At 51.9% G+C, this 19,131-nt stretch overlaps 1 protein-coding gene across 7 annotated transcripts in view; it reads right to left on the bottom strand.

Moving 5' to 3' along the window:
• Nucleotides 1-749: 749 nt before the first annotated feature.
• Nucleotides 750-19,131, bottom strand: part of traf3ip2l (TRAF3 interacting protein 2-like) — a 108,986-nt gene continuing 90,604 nt past the window's right edge. For all 7 annotated transcript variants that reach the window (XM_065009392.1, XM_065009389.1, XM_065009393.1 and 4 more), the window contains one exon: nt 750-1,573. In XM_065009392.1, coding sequence (XP_064865464.1) covers nt 1,427-1,573 — 147 coding nt within the window. In that variant the 3' untranslated portion in view covers nt 750-1,426. The remainder of the gene's footprint in view (nt 1,574-19,131) is intronic.

Raw genomic sequence — 19,131 nt, forward strand, 5'->3', positions numbered from 1 at the left:
CAACTGCACATGGGGACAAAGATCGTACTTTTTGGAGAAATGTCCTCTGGTCGGATGAAATAAAAATAGAACTGTTTGGTCATAATGACCATTGTTATTTTTGCAGGAAAAAGGGGGATGCTTGCAAGCCGAAGAACACCATCCCATCCGTGAAGCACAGGGGCGGCAGCATTATGTTGTGGGGGTGCTTTGCTGCAGGAGGGACTGGTGCACTTCACAAAATAGATGGCATCATGAGGCAGGAAAATTATGTGGATATATTGAAGCAACAGCTCAAGACATCAATTAAAGCTTGGTCGCAAATGGGTCTTCCAAATGGACAAGAGCCCAAGCATACATCCAAAGCTGTGGCAAAATGGCTTAAGGACAACAGAGTCAAGGTATTGGAGTGGCCATCACAAAGCCCTGACCTCAATCCTATAGAAAATCTGTGGGCAGAACTGAAAAAGCATGTGCGAGTAAGGAGTCCTACAAACCTGATTTAGTTACACCAGCTCTGTCAGGACGAATGGGCCAAAATTCACCCAACTTATTGTGGGAAGCTTGTGGAAGGCTACCCAAAACATTTGACCCAAGTTAAACAATTTAAAGGCATAGCTAACAGATACTAATTGAGTGTATGTAAACTTCTGACCCACTGGGAATGTGATCAAATAAATTAAAGCTGAAATCAATAATTCTCTCTACTATTATTCTGACATTTCACATTCTTAAAATAAAGTGGTGATCCTAACTGACCTAAGACAGGGAATATTTATGAGGATTTAATGTCAGGAATTGTGAAAAACGGAGTATAAATGTATTTGGCTAAGGTGTATGGAAACTTCCGACTTCAACTGTAAGTTATCACACAGTGTTCCAGGACAACAGTCAGTTCACAGAACAGTTCAAACACATCCAGCTGAAAAGGCAGAGACAGTCACAAGCTGCCGTGACTGAAGCAGAGACGATTGAGGTCTGTGCCTCACATGTTCAGTCCTTCTGTGTATTCTAGGACTGTAGATCAACACAGCAGATAAAACAGCAGATAAAACAGTGTTAACAACAAATCATAGAAGATCTGTCTCCGGTTGAATCCTATAAAGATCCAGGTAAAGTATTTCACTGGTCCCAGATCAGCAACAGGTTCTAATCTGGAGGGTGAGGATGTCTTCAGAGCAGAGGTCCATTCTGACTGTTAGGTCACTGCCAAACAGAGATTTTGTGTCTGAAAATTACAGATTGACTGAAGGACCACAGAGATGGTCTCAAAGAACATCGTATTTTTATGGATGCAACTTGTCCGAAAATAGTTGACTTGAGTTTAATTTACGACAGACAAAAACAGACACTATGATTTAATCCATATTTATGAGTCTTTGTGTGGCTGAAGCCTTATGGTTTAAATCGGCTGTCGGTCCTCCAGTCCAGTGGGGGCGCTGTGCTGTTAGATGGGGATAGAGACGATGGTCGGTAGCTTCCCAATAGGAGGAGGGTTGTATTTCTCTATTCTCATCAGGCGACGTAGGACGTCATCTCTGTCCCTAGGCCAGCTGTAGACATGAGTGTTCTGGAGCCACGTAGGGACGTGACACTGAGGGAGAGAGAGAGAGGAGTGAGCTTCACAATAAACACTACTACAGATGGATGAGACAGATATTTCACCGGATGTATAAATGTGAGACATCCGGTTGGTGTTTCCTCTCACTACCAAATATGGTGATGAGAGGAAGCCCGTTTGCCGGCAGTGGGAGAAGGTTGAGATGGACTTTGGCCGAAATTCTGCTAATTTCCTCATCAATGAAACATTTGATCTCCATACAGTTTTCTGTTTCCAAAACTAGAATCTATAAGAAACAGAGTGCACTACGTTTGGTAGACTTGACTTACCTAAGTGTTTATAGAGATGACATTGTTTAGGACGAGTGCACTAGATAGTGGCCGTTTTCCTAATGAACGTCATGCATATTTATAAGGCCCAAATGGTCTTCATCTTACAGGTGGTAGCTAGCTGGCTAGTTTGTCCCAAGTAGATAGTTACAAATAGTTACTTAAAGTTAACTACATCAACTCAAGTGTTGAAGTCCCTCTTCTCCAACACTTCAGTCCAACGTCTGCATCTCATTTTGAAGTAAATTTGAAAATGATGGATATGTATTTTATTGACGTCACTAAGTCATCTGATTGACATCTGATAGAACAATAAACGCGGCTTTGAAAAACCCATCTCAACACTTGATCCAATCTACTCGGCACACTCGCATTGGAAACGACAAGATGTGGTCTATCTTAGTAGAACATCTTTGACACAACTGTAGTCCAAGTATGGGTAGCTGCAGGCCAGTATGGTGACTGGAGTATGGGTAGCTGCAGGCCAATATGGTGACTGGAGTATGGGTAGCTGCAGGCCAATATGGTGACTGGAGTATGGGTAGCTGTAGCCCAAAATGGTGACTGGAGTATGGGTAGCTGTAGCCCAAAATGGTGACTGGAGTATGGGTAGCTGCAGCCCAATATGGTGACTGGAGTATGGGTAGCTGCAGCCCAATATGGTGACTGGAGTATGGGTAGCTGCAGCCCAAAATGGTGACTGGAGTATGGGTAGCTGCAGCCCAAAATGGTGACTGGAGTATGGGTAGCTGCAGGCCAATATGGTGACTGGAGTATGGGTAGCTGCAGGCCAATATGGTGACTGGAGTATGGGTAGCTGCAGCCCAATATGGTGACTGGAGTATGGGTAGCTGTCCCCCAGTATGGTGACTGGAGTATGGGTAGCTGCAGGCCAATATGGTGACTGGAGTATGGGTAGCTGCAGCCCATATGGTGACTGGAGTATGGGTAGCTGTCCCCAGTATGGTGACTGGAGTATGGGTAGCTGTCCCCCAGTATGGTGACTGGAGTATGGGTAGCTGTCCCCCAATATGGTGACTGGAGTATGGGTAGCTGCAGGACAATATGGTGACTGGAGTATGGGTAGCTGTCCCCAGTATGGTGACTGGAGTATGGGTAGCTGTCCCCCAGTATGGTGACTGGAGTATGGGTAGCTGTCCCCCAGTATGGTGACTGGAGTATGGGTAGCTGTCCCCCAGTATGGTGACTGGAGTATGGGTAGCTGTCCCCAGTATGGTGACTGGAGTATGGGTAGCTGTCCCCCAGTATGGTGACTGGAGTATGGGTAGCTGTCCCCCAGTATGGTGACTGGAGTATGGGTAGCTGTCCCCCAGTATGGTGACTGGAGTATGGGTAGCTGTCCCCCAGTATGGTGACTGGAGTATGGGTAGCTGCAGGACAATATGGTCCCTGGAGTATATGGTATGGTGACTGGAGTATGGGTAGCTGCAGGCCAATATGGTGACTGGAGTATGGGTAGCTGCAGGACAATATGGTGACTGGAGTATGGGTAGCTGTCCCCCAGTATGGTGACTGGAGTATGGGTAGCTGTCCCCCAGTATGGTGACTGGAGTATGGGTAGCTGCAGGACAATATGGTGACTGGAGTATGGGTAGCTGCAGGCCAATATGGTGACTGGAGTATGGGTAGCTGTCCCCAGTATGGTGACTGGAGTATGGGTAGCTGTCCCCCAGTATGGTGACTGGAGTATGGGTAGCTGCAGGACAATATGGTGACTGGAGTATGGGTAGCTGCAGGACAATCAGGACAGTATGGTGACTGGAGTATGGGTAGCTGTCCCCCAGGATGGTGACTGGAGTATGGGTAGCTGTCCCCCAGTATGGTGACTGGAGTATGGGTAGCTGCAGGACAATATGGTGACTGGAGTATGGGTAGCTGCAGGACAATATGGTGACTGGAGTATGGGTAGCTGTCCCCCAGTATGGTGACTGGAGTATGGGTAGCTGTCCCCCAGTATGGTGACTGGAGTATGGGTAGCTGCAGGACAATATGGTGACTGGAGTATGGGTAGCTGCAGGACAATATGGTGACTGGAGTATGGGTAGCTGCAGGACAATATGGTGACTGGAGTATGGGTAGCTGCAGGACAATATGACGACTTGAGTATGGGTAGCTGCAGGCCAATATGGTGACTGGAGTATGGGTAGCTGTCCCCCAGTATGGTGACTGGAGTATGGGTAGCTGTCCCCCAGTATGGTGACTGGAGTATGGGTAGCTGCAGGACAATATGGTGACTGGAGTATGGGTAGCTGCAGCCCAAAATGGTGACTGGAGTATGGGTAGCTGCAGCCCAAAATGGTGACTGGAGTATGGGTAGCTGTCCCCCAGTATGGTGACTGGAGTATGGGTAGCTGCAGGCCAATATGGTGACTGGAGTATGGGTAGCTGCAGCCCAGTATGGTGACTGGAGTATGGGTAGCTGTCCCCCAGTATGGTGACTGGAGTATGGGTAGCTGTCCCCCAGTATGGTGACTGGAGTATGGGTAGCTGTCCCCCAGTATGGTGACTGGAGTATGGGTAGCTGTCCCCCAATATGGTGACTGGAGTATGGGTAGCTGCAGGACAATATGGTGACAGGAGTATGTGTAGCTGTCCCCCAGTATGGTGACTGGAGTATGGGTAGATGTCCCCCAGTATGGTGACTGGAGTATGGGTAGCTGTCCCCCAGTATGGTGACTGGAGTATGGGTAGCTGTCCCCCAGTATGGTGACTGGAGTATGGGTAGCTGCAGGACAATATGGTGACTGGAGTATGGGTAGCTGCAGGACAATATGGTGACTGGAGTATGGGTAGCTGCAGGACAATATGGTGACTGGAGTATGGGTAGCTGCAGGACAATATGACGACTTGAGTATGGGTAGCTGCAGGCCAATATGGTGACTGGAGTATGGGTAGCTGTCCCCCAGTATGGTGACTGGAGTATGGGTAGCTGTCCCCCAGTATGGTGACTGGAGTATGGGTAGCTGCAGGACAATATGGTGACTGGAGTATGGGTAGCTGCAGGACAATATGGTGACTGAGTATGGGTAGCTGCAGGCCAATATGGTGACTGGAGTATGGGTAGCTGTCCCCCAGTATGGTGACTGGAGTATGGGTAGCTGTCCCCCAGTATGGTGACTGGAGTATGGGTAGCTGCAGGACAATATGGTGACTGGAGTATGGGTAGCTGCAGCCCAAAATGGTGACTGGAGTATGGGTAGCTGCAGCCCAAAATGGTGACTGGAGTATGGGTAGCTGCAGGACAATATGGTGACTGGAGTATGGGTAGCTGCAGGCCAATATGGTGACTGGAGTATGGGTAGCTGCAGCCCAATATGGTGACTGGAGTATGGGTAGCTGTCCCCCAGTATGGTGACTGGAGTATGGGTAGCTGCAGGCCAATATGGTGACTGGAGTATGGGTAGCTGCAGCCCAGTATGGTGACTGGAGTATGGGTAGCTGTCCCCCAGTATGGTGACTGGAGTATGGGTAGCTGTCCCCCAGTATGGTGACTGGAGTATGGGTAGCTGTCCCCCAGTATGGTGACTGGAGTATGGGTAGCTGTCCCCCAATATGGTGACTGGAGTATGGGTAGCTGCAGGACAATATGGTGACAGGAGTATGTGTAGCTGTCCCCCAGTATGGTGACTGGAGTATGGGTAGCTGTCCCCCAGTATGGTGACTGGAGTATGGGTAGCTGTCCCCCAGTATGGTGACTGGAGTATGGGTAGCTGTCCCCCAGTATGGTGACTGGAATATGGTGACTGGAGTAGCTGTCAGGACAATATGGTGACTGGAGTATGGGTAGCTGCAGGACAATATGGTGACTGGAGTATGGGTAGCTGCAGGACAATATGTGACTGGAGTATGTAGCTGGGTAGCTGGAGTATGGGTAGCAGGCTGGAGTATGGGTAGCTGTCCCCCAGTATGGTGACTGGAGTATGGGTAGCTGTCCCCCAGTATGGTGACTGGAGTATGGGTAGCTGTCCCCCAGTATGGTGACTGGAGTATGGGTAGCTGCAGGACAATATGGTGACTGGAGTATGGGTAGCTGCAGCCCAAAATGGTGACTGGAGTATGGGTAGCTGTCAGCCCAAAATGGTGACTGGAGTATGGGTAGCTGCAGGACAATATGGTGACTGGAGTATGGGTAGCTGCAGGCCAATATGGTGACTGGAGTATGGGTAGCTGTCCCCAGTATGGTGACTGGAGTATGGGTAGCTGTCCCCCAGTATGGTGACTGGAGTATGGGTAGCTGTCCCCCAGTATGGTGACTGGAGTATGGGTAGGTAGCTGGAGTCCCCCATATGGTGACTGGAGTATGGGTAGCTGCAGGACAATATGGTGACTGGAGTATGGGTAGCTGCAGGACAATATGACGACTTGAGTATGGTGACTGGAGTATGGGTAGCTGTCCCCAGTATGGTGACTGGAGTGAGCTGTCCCCCAGTATGGTGACTGGAGTATGGCTGTCCCCCAGTATGGTGACTGGAGTATGGGTAGCTGTCCCCAGTATGGTGACTGGAGTATGGGTAGCTGTCCCCAGTATGGTGACTGGAGTATGGGTAGCTGCAGGACAATATGGTGACTGGAGTATGGGTAGCTGTCCCCAGTATGGTGACTGGAGTATGGGTAGCTGTCCCCAATATGGTGACTGGAGTATGGGTAGCTGTCCCCCAGTATGGTGACTGGAGTATGGGTAGCTGTCCCCCAGTATGGTGACTGGAGTATGGGTAGCTGCAGGACAATATGGTGACTGGAGTATGTGTAGCTGTCCCCCAGTATGGTGACTGGAGTATGGGTAGCTGCAGGCCAATATGGTGACTGGAGTATGGGTAGCTGCAGGACAATATGGTGACTGGAGTATGGGTAGCTGTCCCCCAGTATGGTGACTGGAGTATGGGTAGCTGTCCCCCAGTATGGTGACTGGAGTATGGGTAGCTGCCCCAATATGGTGACTGGAGTATGGGTAGCTGTCCCCAGTATGGTGACTGGAGTATGGGTAGCTGTCCCCCAGTATGGTGACTGGAGTATGGGTAGCTGTCCCCAGTATGGTGACTGGAGTATGGGTAGCTGCAGGACAATATGGTGACTGGAGTATGGGTAGCTGCAGGACAATATGGTGACTGGAGTATGGGTAGCTGTCCCCCAGTATGGTGACTGGAGTATGGGTAGCTGTCCCCCAGTATGGTGACTGGAGTATGGGTAGCTGCAGGACAATATGGTGACTGGAGTATGGGTAGCTGCAGGCCAATATGGTGACTGGAGTATGGGTAGCTGTCCCCAGTATGGTGACTGGAGTATGGGTAGCTGTCCCCAGCTGGAGTATGGGTAGCTGTCCCCAGTATGGTGACTGGAGTATGGGTAGCTGTCCCCAGTATGGTGACTGGAGTATGGGTAGCTGTCCCCCAGTATGGTGACTGGAGTATGGGTAGCTGTCCCCCAGTATGGTGACTGGAGTATGGGTAGCTGCAGGACAATATGGTGACTGGAGTATGGGTAGCTGCAGGACAATATGGTGACTGGAGTATGGGTAGCTGCAGGACAATATGGTGACTGGAGTATGGGTAGCTGCAGGCCAATATGGTATGGTGGGTAGCTGGGCCAATATGGTGACTGGGTAGCTGTCCCCCAGTATGGTGACTGGAGTATGGGTAGCTGTCCCCCAGTATGGTGACTGGAGTATGGGTAGCTGCAGGACAATATGGTGACTGGAGTATGGGTAGCTGCAGGACAATATGGTGACTGGAGTATGGGTAGCTGTCCCCCAGTATGGTGACTGGAGTATGGGTAGCTGTCCCCCAGGGTGACTGGAGTATGGGTAGCTGCAGGACAATGGTGACTGGAGTATGGGTAGCTGCAGGACAATATGGTGACTGGAGTATGGGTAGCTGCAGGCCAATATGGTGACTGGAGTATGGGTAGCTGGATGGTGACTGGAGTATGGGTAGCTGTCCCCAGTATGGTGACTGGAGTATGGGTAGCTGCAGGAATATGGTGACTGGAGTATGGGTAGCTGCAGGACAGTATGGTGACTGGAGTATGGGTAGCTGTCCCCCAGGATGGTGACTGGAGTATGGGTAGCTGTCCCCAATATGGTGACTGGAGTATGGGTAGCTGTCCCCCAGTATGGTGACTGGAGTATGGGTAGCTGTCCCCCAGTATGGTGACTGGAATATGGTGACTGGAGTAGGGTAGCTGCAGGACAATATGGTGACAGGAGTATGTGTAGCTGTCCCCCAGTATGGTGACTGGAGTATGGGTAGCTGTCCCCCAGTATGGTGACTGGAGTATGGGTAGCTGTCCCCCAGTATGGTGACTGGAGTATGGGTAGCTGTCCCCCAGTATGGTGACTGGAGTATGGGTAGCTGTCCCCCAGTATGGTGACTGGAGTATGGGTAGCTGCAGGACAATATGGTGACTGGAGTATGGGTAGCTGCAGGACAATATGGTGACTGGAGTATGGGTAGCTGCAGGACAATATGGTGACTGGAGTATGGGTAGCTGCAGGACAATATGGTGACTGGAGTATGGGTAGCTGCAGGCCAATATGGTGACTGGAGTATGGGTAGCTGTCCCCCAGTATGGTGACTGGAGTATGGGTAGCTGTCCCCCAGTATGGTGACTGGAGTATGGGTAGCTGCAGGACAATATGGTGACTGGAGTGACTGGGACAATATGTAGTATGGGTAGCTGCAGGACAATATGGTGACTGGAGTATGGGTAGCTGTCCCCCAGTATGGTGACTGGAGTATGGGTAGCTGTCCCCCAGTATGGTGACTGGAGTATGGGTAGCTGCAGGACAATATGGTGACTGGAGTATGGGTAGCTGCAGGACAATATGGTGACTGGAGTATGGGTAGCTGCAGCCCAAAATGGTGACTGGAGTGGGTAGCTGCAGGACAATATGGTGACTGGAGTATGGGTAGCTGCAGGACCAATATGGTGACTGGAGTATGGGTAGCTGCAGGACAATATGGTGACTGGAGTATGGGTAGCTGTCCCCCAGTATGGTGACTGGAGTATGGTTAGCTGCAGGACAATATGGTGACTGGAGTATGGGTAGCTGCAGCCCAGTATGGTGACTGGAGTATGGGTAGCTGTCCCCCAATATGGTGACTGGAGTATGTGTAGCTGTCCCCCAGTATGGTGACTGGAGTATGGGTAGCTGTCCCCCAGTATGGTGACTGGATTATGGGTAGCTGTCCCCCAATATGGTGACTGGAGTATGGGTAGCTGCAGGACAATATGGTGACTGGAGTATGGGTAGCTGTCCCCCAATATGGTGACTGGAGTATGGGTAGCTGTCCCCCAGTATGGTGACTGGAGTATGGGTAGCTGTCCCCCAGTATGGTGACTGGAGTATGGGTAGCTGCAGGACAATATGGTGACTGGAGTATGGGTAGCTGTCCCCCAGTATGGTGACTGGAGTATGGGTAGCTGTCCCCCAGTATGGTGACTGGAGTATGGGTAGCTGTCAGGACCAGTATGGTGACTGGAGTATGGGTAGCTGCAGGACAATATGGTGACTGGAGTATGGGTAGCTGCAGGACAATATGGTGACTGGAGTATGGGTAGCTGCAGGACAATATGGTGACTGGAGTATGGGTAGCTGCAGGACAATATGGTGACTGGAGTATGGGTAGCTGCAGGACAATATGGTGACTGGAGTATGGGTAGCTGTCCCCCAGTATGGTGACTGGAGTATGGGTAGCTGTCCCCAGTATGGTGACTGGAGTATGGGTAGCTGCAGGACAATATGGTGACTGGAGTATGGGTAGCTGCAGGACAAATGGTGACTGGAGTATGGGTAGCTGCAGCCCAAAATGGTGACTGGAGTATGGGTAGCTGCAGGACAATATGGTGACTGGAGTATGGGTAGCTGCAGGACAATATGGTGACTGGAGTATGGGTAGCTGTCCCCCAGTATGGTGACTGGAGTATGGGTAGCTGCAGGACAATATGGTGACTGGAGTATGGGTAGCTGTCCCCCAGTATGGTGACTGGAGTATGGGTAGCTGTCCCCAGTATGGTGACTGGAGTATGGGTAGCTGCCCCAATATGGTGACTGGAGTATGGGTAGCTGTCCCCCAGTATGGTGACTGGAGTATGGGTAGCTGTCCCCCAGTATGGTGACTGGAGTATGGGTAGCTGCAGGACAATATGGTGACTGGAGTATGGGTAGCTGTCCCCCAGTATGGTGACTGGAGTATGGGTAGCTGTCCCCCAATATGGTGACTGGAGTATGGGTAGCTGTCCCCCAGTATGGTGACTGGAGTATGGGTAGCTGTCCCCCAGTGGGTAGCTGTCCCCAGTGACTGGAGTATGGGTAGCTGTCCCCCAGTATGGTGACTGGAGTATGGGTAGCTGTCCCCCAGTATGGTGACTGGAGTATGGGTAGCTGCAGGACAATATGGTGACTGGAGTATGGGTAGCTGTCCCCCAGTATGGTGACTGGAGTATGGGTAGCTGCAGGACAATATGGTGACTGGAGTATGGGTAGCTGCAGGACAATATGGTGACTGGAGTATGGGTAGCTGTCCCCCAGTATGGTGACTGGAGTATGGGTAGCTGTCCCCAGTATGGTGACTGGAGTATGGGTAGCTGTCCCCCAGTATGGTGACTGGAGTATGGGTAGCTGCAGGACAATATGGTGACTGGAGTATGGGTAGCTGTCCCCCAGTATGGTGACTGGAGTATGGGTAGCTGTCCCCCAATATGGTGACTGGAGTATGGGTAGCTGCAGGACAATATGGTGACTGGAGTATGGGTAGCTGTCCCCCAGTATGGTGACTGGAGTATGGGTAGCTGTCCCCCAGTATGGTGACTGGAGTATGGGTAGCTGTCCCCAGTATGGTGACTGGAGTATGGGTAGCTGTCCCCTGCAGGACAATATGGTGACTGGAGTATGGGTAGCTGCAGGACAATATGGTGACTGGAGTATGGGTAGCTGTCCCCCAGCTGGAGTATGGGTAGCTGTCCCCAGTATGGTGACTGGAGTATGGGTAGCTGTCCCCCAGTATGGTGACTGGAGTATAGCTGGTGACTGGAGTATGGGTAGCTGCAGGACAATATGGTGACTGGAGTATGGGTAGCTGTCCCCAGTATGGTGACTGGAGTATGGGTAGCTGTCCCCCAGTATGGTGACTGGAGTATGGGTAGCTGTCCCCCAGTATGGTGACTGGAGTAGCTGCAGGTAGCTGTCCCCCAGTATGGTGACTGGAGTATGGGTAGCTGTCCCCAGTATGGTGACTGGAGTATGGGTAGCTGTCCCCCAGTATGGTGACTGGAGTATGGGTAGCTGCAGGACAATATGGTGACTGGAGTATGGGTAGCTGCAGGACAATATGGTGACTGGAGTATGGGTAGCTGCAGGACAATATGGTGACTGGAGTATGGGTAGCTGTCCCCCAGTATGGTGACTGGAGTATGGGTAGCTGTCCCCCAGTATGGTGACTGGAGTATGGGTAGCTGCAGGACAATATGGTGACTGGAGTATGGGTAGCTGCAGGACAATATGGTGACTGGAGTATGGGTAGGTGACTGGAGTATGGGTAGCTGTCCCCCAGTATGGTGACTGGAGTATGGGTAGCTGTCCCCCAGTATGGTGACTGGAGTATGGGTAGCTGTCCCCCAATATGGTGACTGGAGTATGGGTAGCTGCAGGACAATATGGTGACTGGAGTATGGGTAGCTGTCCCCCAGTATGGTGACTGGAGTATGGGTAGCTGTCCCCCAGTATGGTGACTGGAGTATGGGTAGCTGTCCCCCAGTATGGTGACTGGAGTATGGGTAGCTGCCCCCAATATGGTGACTGGAGTATGGGTAGCTGTCCCCCAGTATGGTGACTGGAGTATGGGTAGCTGCAGGACAATATGGTGACTGGAGTATGGGTAGCTGCAGGACAATATGGTGACTGGAGTATGGGTAGCTGCAGGACAATATGGTGACTGGAGTATGGGTAGCTGCAGGACAATATGGTGACTGGAGTATGGGTAGCTGTCCCCCAGTATGGTGACTGGAGTATGGGTAGCTGTCCCCCAGTATGGTGACTGGAGTATGGGTAGCTGCAGGACAATATGGTGACTGGAGTATGGGTAGCTGCAGGACAATATGGTGACTGGAGTATGGGTAGCTGTCCCCCAGTATGGTGACTGGAGTATGGGTAGCTGTCCCCAGTATGGTGACTGGAGTATGGGTAGCTGCAGGACAATATGGTGACTGGAGTATGGGTAGCTGCAGGACAATATGGTGACTGGAGTATGGGTAGCTGTCCCCCAGTATGGTGACTGGAGTATGGGTAGCTGTCCCCCAGTATGGTGACTGGAGTATGGGTAGCTGCAGGACAATATGGTGACTGGAGTATGGGTAGCTGCAGGACAGTATGGTGACTGGAGTATGGGTAGCTGTCCCCCAGTATGGTGACTGGAGTATGGGTAGCTGTCCCCCAGTATGGTGACTGGAGTATGGGTAGCTGTCCCCCAGTATGGTGACTGGAGTATGGGTAGCTGTCCCCCAATATGGTGACTGGAGTATGGGTAGCTGCAGGACAATATGGTGACTGGAGTATGGGTAGCTGTCCCCCAGTATGGTGACTGGAGTATGGGTAGATGTCCCCAGTATGGTGACTGGAGTATGGGTAGCTGTCCCCAGTATGGTGACTGGAGTATGGGTAGCTGTCCCCCAGTATGGTGACTGGAGTATGGGTAGCTGTCCCCAGTATGGTGACTGGAGTATGGGTAGCTGCAGGACAATATGGTGACTGGAGTATGGGTAGCTGCAGGACAATATGGTGACTGGAGTATGGGTAGCTGCAGGACAATATGGTGACTGGAGTATGGGTAGCTGCAGGACAATATGGTGACTGGAGTATGGGTAGCTGCAGGACAATATGGTGACTGGAGTATGGGTAGCTGTCCCCCAGTATGGTGACTGGAGTATGGGTAGCTGTCCCCCAGTATGGTGACTGGAGTATGGGTAGCTGCAGGACAATATGGTGACTGGAGTATGGGTAGCTGCAGGACAATATGGTGACTGGAGTATGGGTAGCTGCAGGCAATATGGTGACTGGAGTATGGGTAGCTGTCCCCAGTATGGTGACTGGAGTATGGGTAGCTGTCCCCCAGTATGGTGACTGGAGTATGGGTAGCTGCAGGACAATATGGTGACTGGAGTATGGGTAGCTGCAGGACAATATGGTGACTGGAGTATGGGTAGCTGTCCCCCAGTATGGTGACTGGAGTATGGGTAGCTGTCCCCCAGTATGGTGACTGGAGTATGGGTAGCTGCAGGACAATATGGTGACTGGAGTATGGGTAGCTGCAGGACAATATGGTGACTGGAGTATGGGTAGCTGTCCCCCAGTATGGTGACTGGTGACTGGAGTGACTGGGTAGCTGCCCTGGAGTATGGGTAGCTGCAGGACAATATGGTGACTGGAGTATGGGTAGCTGTCCCCCAATATGGTGACTGGAGTATGGGTAGCTGCATGGTGACTGGAGTATGGGTAGCTGTCCCCCAGTATGGTGACTGGAGTATGGGTAGCTGTCCCCCAATATGGTGACTGGAGTATGGGTAGCTGCAGGACAATATGGTGACTGGAGTATGGGTAGCTGCAGGACAATATGGTGACTGGAGTATGGGTAGCTGTCCCCCAGTATGGGTAGCTGCACTATGGTGACTGGAGTATGGGTAGCTGTCCCCAGTATGGTGACTGGAGTATGGGTAGCTGCAGGACAATATGGTGACTGGAGTATGGGTAGCTGTCCCCCAGTATGGTGACTGGAGTATGGGTAGCTGCAGGACAATATGGTGACTGGAGTATGGGTAGCTGTCCCCCAGTATGGTGACTGGAGTATGGGTAGCTGCAGGACAATATGGTGACTGGAGTATGGGTAGCTGCAGGACAATATGGTGACTGGAGTATGGGTAGCTGTCCCCCAGTATGGTGACTGGAGTATGGGTAGCTGTCCCCCAATATGGTGACTGGAGTATGGGTAGCTGCAGGACAATATGGTGACTGGAGTATGTGTAGCTGCAGGACAATATGGTGACTGGAGTATGGGTAGCTGCAGGACAATATGGTGACTGGAGTATGGGTAGCTGTCCCCCAGTATGGTGACTGGAGTATGGGTAGCTGCAGGACAATATGGTGACTGGAGTATGGGTAGCTGCAGGACAATATGGTGACTGGAGTATGGGTAGCTGCAGGACAATATGGTGACTGGAGTATGGGTAGCTGTCCCCCAGTATGGTGACTGGAGTATGGGTAGCTGCAGGACAATATGGTGACTGGAGTATGGGTAGCTGTCCCCCAGTATGGTGACTGGAGTATGGGTAGCTGCAGGACAATATGGTGACTGGAGTATGGGTAGCTGTCCCCCAGTATGGTGACTGGAGTATGGGTAGCTGCAGGACAATATGGTGACTGGAGTATGGGTAGCTGCAGGACAATATGGTGACTGGAGTATGGGTAGCTGTCCCCCAGTATGGTGACTGGAGTATGGGTAGCTGTCCCCCAATATGGTGACTGGAGTATGGGTAGCTGTCCCCCAATATGGTGACTGGAGTATGGGTAGCTGTCCCCCAGTATGGTGACTGGAGTATGGGTAGCTGTCCCCCAGTGACTGCTGTCCCCCAGTATGGTGACTGGAGTATGGGTAGCTGTCCCCCAGCTGGAGTATGGGTAGCTGCAGGACAATATGGTGACTGGAGTATGGGTAGCTGCAGGACAATATGGTGACTGGAGTATGGGTAGCTGCAGGACAATATGGTGACTGGAGTATGGGTAGCTGCAGGACAATATGGTGACTGGAGTATGGGTAGCTGCAGGCCAATATGGTGACTGGAGTATGGGTAGCTGTCCCCCAGTATGGTGACTGGAGTATGGGTAGCTGTCCCCCAGTATGGTGACTGGAGTATGGGTAGCTGCAGGACAATATGGTGACTGGAGTATGGGTAGCTGCTGGTGACTGGAGTATGGGTAGCTGTCCCCCAGTATGGTGACTGGAGTATGGGTAGCTGTCCCCCAATATGGTGACTGGAGTATGGGTAGCTGCAGGACAATATGGTGACTGGAGTATGGGTAGCTGCAGGACAATATGGTGACTGGAGTATGGGTAGCTGCAGGACCAATATGGTGACTGGAGTATGGGTAGCTGTCCCCCAATATGGTGACTGGAGTATGGGTAGCTGCAGGACAGTATGGTGACTGGAGTATGGGTAGCTGTCCCCCAGTATGGTGACTGGAGTATGGGTAGCTGTCCCCCAGTATGGTGACTGGAGTATGGGTAGCTGTCCCCCAGTATGGTGACTGGAGTATGGGTAGCTGTCCCCCAGTATGGTGACTGGAGTATGGGTAGCTGTCCCCCAATATGGTGACTGGAGTATGGGTAGCTGCAGGACAATATGGTGACTGGAGTATGGGTAGCTGTCCCCCAGTATGGTGACTGGAGTATGGGTAGCTGTCCCCCAGTATGGTGACTGGAGTATGGGTAGCTGTCCCCCAGCTGGAGTATGGGTAGCTGTCCCCAGTATGGTGACTGGAGTATGGCTGACCCCCAGTATGGTGACTGGAGTATGGGTAGCTGCCCCCAATATGGTGACTGGAGTATGGGTAGCTGTCCCCCAATATGGTGACTGGAGTATGGGTAGCTGTCAGGACAATATGGTGACTGGAGTATGGGTAGCTGCAGGACAATATGGTGACTGGAGTATGGGTAGCTGTCCCCCAGTATGGTGACTGGAGTATGGGTAGCTGTCCCCCAGTATGGTGACTGGAGTATGGGTAGCTGTCCCCCAGTATGGTGACTGGAGTATGGGTAGCTGCAGGACAATATGGTGACTGGAGTATGGTAGCTGTCCCCCAGTATGGTGACTGGAGTATGGGTAGCTGCCCCCAATATGGTGACTGGAGTATGGGTAGCTGCAGGACAATATGGTGACTGGAGTATGGGTAGCTGTCCCCAGTATGGTGACTGGAGTATGGGTAGCTGTCCCCCAGTATGGTGACTGGAGTATGGGTAGCTGTCCCCAGTATGGTGACTGGAGTATGGGTAGCTGTCCCCCAGTATGGTGACTGGAGTATGGGTAGCTGTCCCCCAGTATGGTGACTGGAGTATGGGTAGCTGTCCCCCAGTATGGTGACTGGAGTATGGGTAGCTGCAGGACAATATGGTGACTGGAGTATGGGTAGCTGTCCCCCAGTATGGTGACTGGAGTATGGGTAGCTGTCCCCCAGTATGGTGACTGGAGTATGGGTAGCTGCAGGACAATATGGTGACTGGAGTATGGGTAGCTGCAGGACAATATGACGACTTGAGTATGGGTAGCTGCAGGACAATATGGTGACTGGAGTATGGGTAGCTGTCCCCCAGTATGGTGACTGGAGTATGGGTAGCTGTCCCCCAGTATGGTGACTGGAGTATGGGTAGCTGTCCCCCAGTATGGTGACTGGAGTATGGGTAGCTGTCCCCCAGTATGGTGACTGGAGTATGGGTAGCTGTCCCCCAGTATGGTGACTGGAGTATGGGTAGCTGTCCCCCAGTATGGTGACTGGAGTATGGGTAGCTGCAGGACAATATGGTGACTGGAGTATGGGTAGCTGCAGGACAATATGGTGACTGGAGTATGGGTAGCTGCAGGACAATATGGTGACTGGAGTATGGGTAGCTGCAGGACAATATCCCCCAGCTGCAGGCCAATGGTGACTGGAGTATGGGTAGCTGTCCCCAGTATGGTGACTGGAGTATGGGTAGCTGTCCCCCAGTATGGTGACTGGAGTATGGGTAGCTGCAGGACAATATGGTGACTGGAGTATGGGTAGCTGCAGGACAATATGGTGACTGGAGTATGGGTAGCTGTCCCCCAGTATGGTGACTGGAGTATGGGTAGCTGTCCCCCAGTATGGTGACTGGAGTATGGGTAGCTGCAGGACAATATGGTGACTGGAGTATGGGTAGCTGCAGGACAATATGGTGACTGGAGTATGGGTAGCTGCAGGACAATATGGTGACTGGAGTATGGGTAGCTGTCCCCCAGTATGGTGACTGGAGTATGGGTAGCTGTCCCCAGTATGGTGACTGGAGTATGGGTAGCTGCAGGCCAATATGGTGACTGGAGTATGGGTAGCTGCAGGACAATATGGTGACTGGAGTATGGGTAGCTGTCCCCCAGTATGGTGACTGGAGTATGGGTAGCTGTCCCCCAGTATGGTGACTGGAGTATGGGTAGCTGTCCCCCAGTATGGTGACTGGAGTATGGGTAGCTGTCCCCCAATATGGTGACTGGAGTATGGGTAGCTGCAGGACAATATGGTGACTGGAGTATGGGTAGCTGTCCCCCAGTATGGTGACTGGAGTATGGGTAGCTGTCCCCCAGTATGGTGACTGGAGTATGGGTAGCTGTCCCCCAGTATGGTGACTGGAGTATGGGTAGCTGTCCCCCAGTATGGTGACTGGAGTATGGGTAGCTGTCCCCCAGTATGGTGACTGGAGTATGGGTAGCTGCAGGACAATATGGTGACTGGAGTATGGGTAGCTGCAGGACAATATGGTGACTGGAGTATGGGTAGCTGCAGGACAATATGGTGACTGGAGTATGGGTAGCTGCAGGACAATATGGTGACTGGAGTATGGGTAGCTGCCCCAATATGGTGACTGGAGTATGGGTAGCTGTCCCCCAGTATGGTGACTGGAGTATGGGTAGCTGTCCCCCAGTATGGTGACTGGAGTATGGGTAGCTGCAGGACAATATGGTGACTGGAGTATGGGTAGCTGCAGGACAATATGGTGACTGGAGTATGGGTAGCTGTCCCCCAGTATGGTGACTGGAGTATGGGTAGCTGTGACTGGAGTATGGGTAGCTGCAGGACAATATGGTGACTGGAGTATGGGTAGCTGCAGGACAATATGGTGACTGCTGGGTAGCTGCAGGCCAATATGGTGACTGGAGTATGGGTAGCTGTCCCCAGTATGGTGACTGGAGTATGGGTAGCTGTCCCCAATATGGTGACTGGAGTATGGGTAGCTGCAGGACAATATGGTGACTGGAGTATGGGTAGCTGCAGGACAATATGGTGACTGGAGTATGGGTAGCTGTCCCCAGTATGGTGACTGGAGTATGGGTAGCTGCAGGACAATATGGTGACTGGAGTATGGGTAGCTGCAGGACAATATGGTGACTGGAGTATGGGTAGCTGTCCCCCAGTATGGTGACTGGAGTATGGGTAGCTGTCCCCCAGTATGGTGACTGGAGTATGGGTAGCTGTCCCCCAGTATGGTGACTGGAGTATGGGTAGCTGTCCCCCAGTATGGTGACTGGAGTATGGGTAGCTGTCCCCCAGTATGGTGACTGGAGTATGGGTAGCTGTCCCCCAGTATGGTGACTGGAGTATGGGTAGCTGCAGGACAATATGGTGACTGGAGTATGGGTAGCTGTCCCCCAGTATGGTGACTGGAGTATGGGTAGCTGCAGGACAATATGGTGACTGGAGTATGGGTAGCTGCAGGACAATATGGTGACTGGAGTATGGGTAGCTGTCCCCAATATGGTGACTGGAGTATGGGTAGCTGTCCCCCAGTATGGTGACTGGAGTATGGGTAGCTGTCCCCCAGTATGGTGACTGGAGTATGGGTAGCTGTCCCCCAGTATGGTGACTGGAGTATGGGTAGCTGCAGGACAATATGGTGACTGGAGTATGGGTAGCTGCAGGACAATATGGTGACTGGAGTATGGGTAGCTGTCCCCCAGTATGGTGACTGGAGTATGGGTAGCTGTCCCCCAGTATGGTGACTGGAGTATGGGTAGCTGTCCCCAGTATGGTGACTGGAGTATGGGTAGCTGTCCCCCAGTATGGTGACTGGAGTATGGGTAGCTGTCCCCCAGTATGGTGACTGGAGTATGGGTAGCTGCAGGACAGTATGGTGACTGGAGTATGGGTAGCTGCAGGACAATATGGTGACTGGAGTATGGGTAGCTGTCCCCCAGTATGGTGACTGGAGTATGGGTAGCTGTCCCCCAGTATGGTGACTGGAGTATGGGTAGCTGTCCCCCAGTATGGTGACTGGAGTATGGGTAGCTGCAGGACAATATGGTGACTGGAGTATGGGTAGCTGCAGGACAATATGGTGACTGGAGTATGGGTAGCTGTCCCCCAGTATGGTGACTGGAGTATGGGTAGCTGTCCCCCAGTATGGTGACTGGAGTATGGGTAGCTGTCCCCCAGTATGGTGACTGGAGTATGGGTAGCTGTCCCCCAGTATG

Source organism: Oncorhynchus nerka, linkage group LG24 (genome assembly GCF_034236695.1).
Source record: "Oncorhynchus nerka isolate Pitt River linkage group LG24, Oner_Uvic_2.0, whole genome shotgun sequence".
Lineage (NCBI taxonomy): Eukaryota > Metazoa > Chordata > Actinopteri > Salmoniformes > Salmonidae > Oncorhynchus > Oncorhynchus nerka.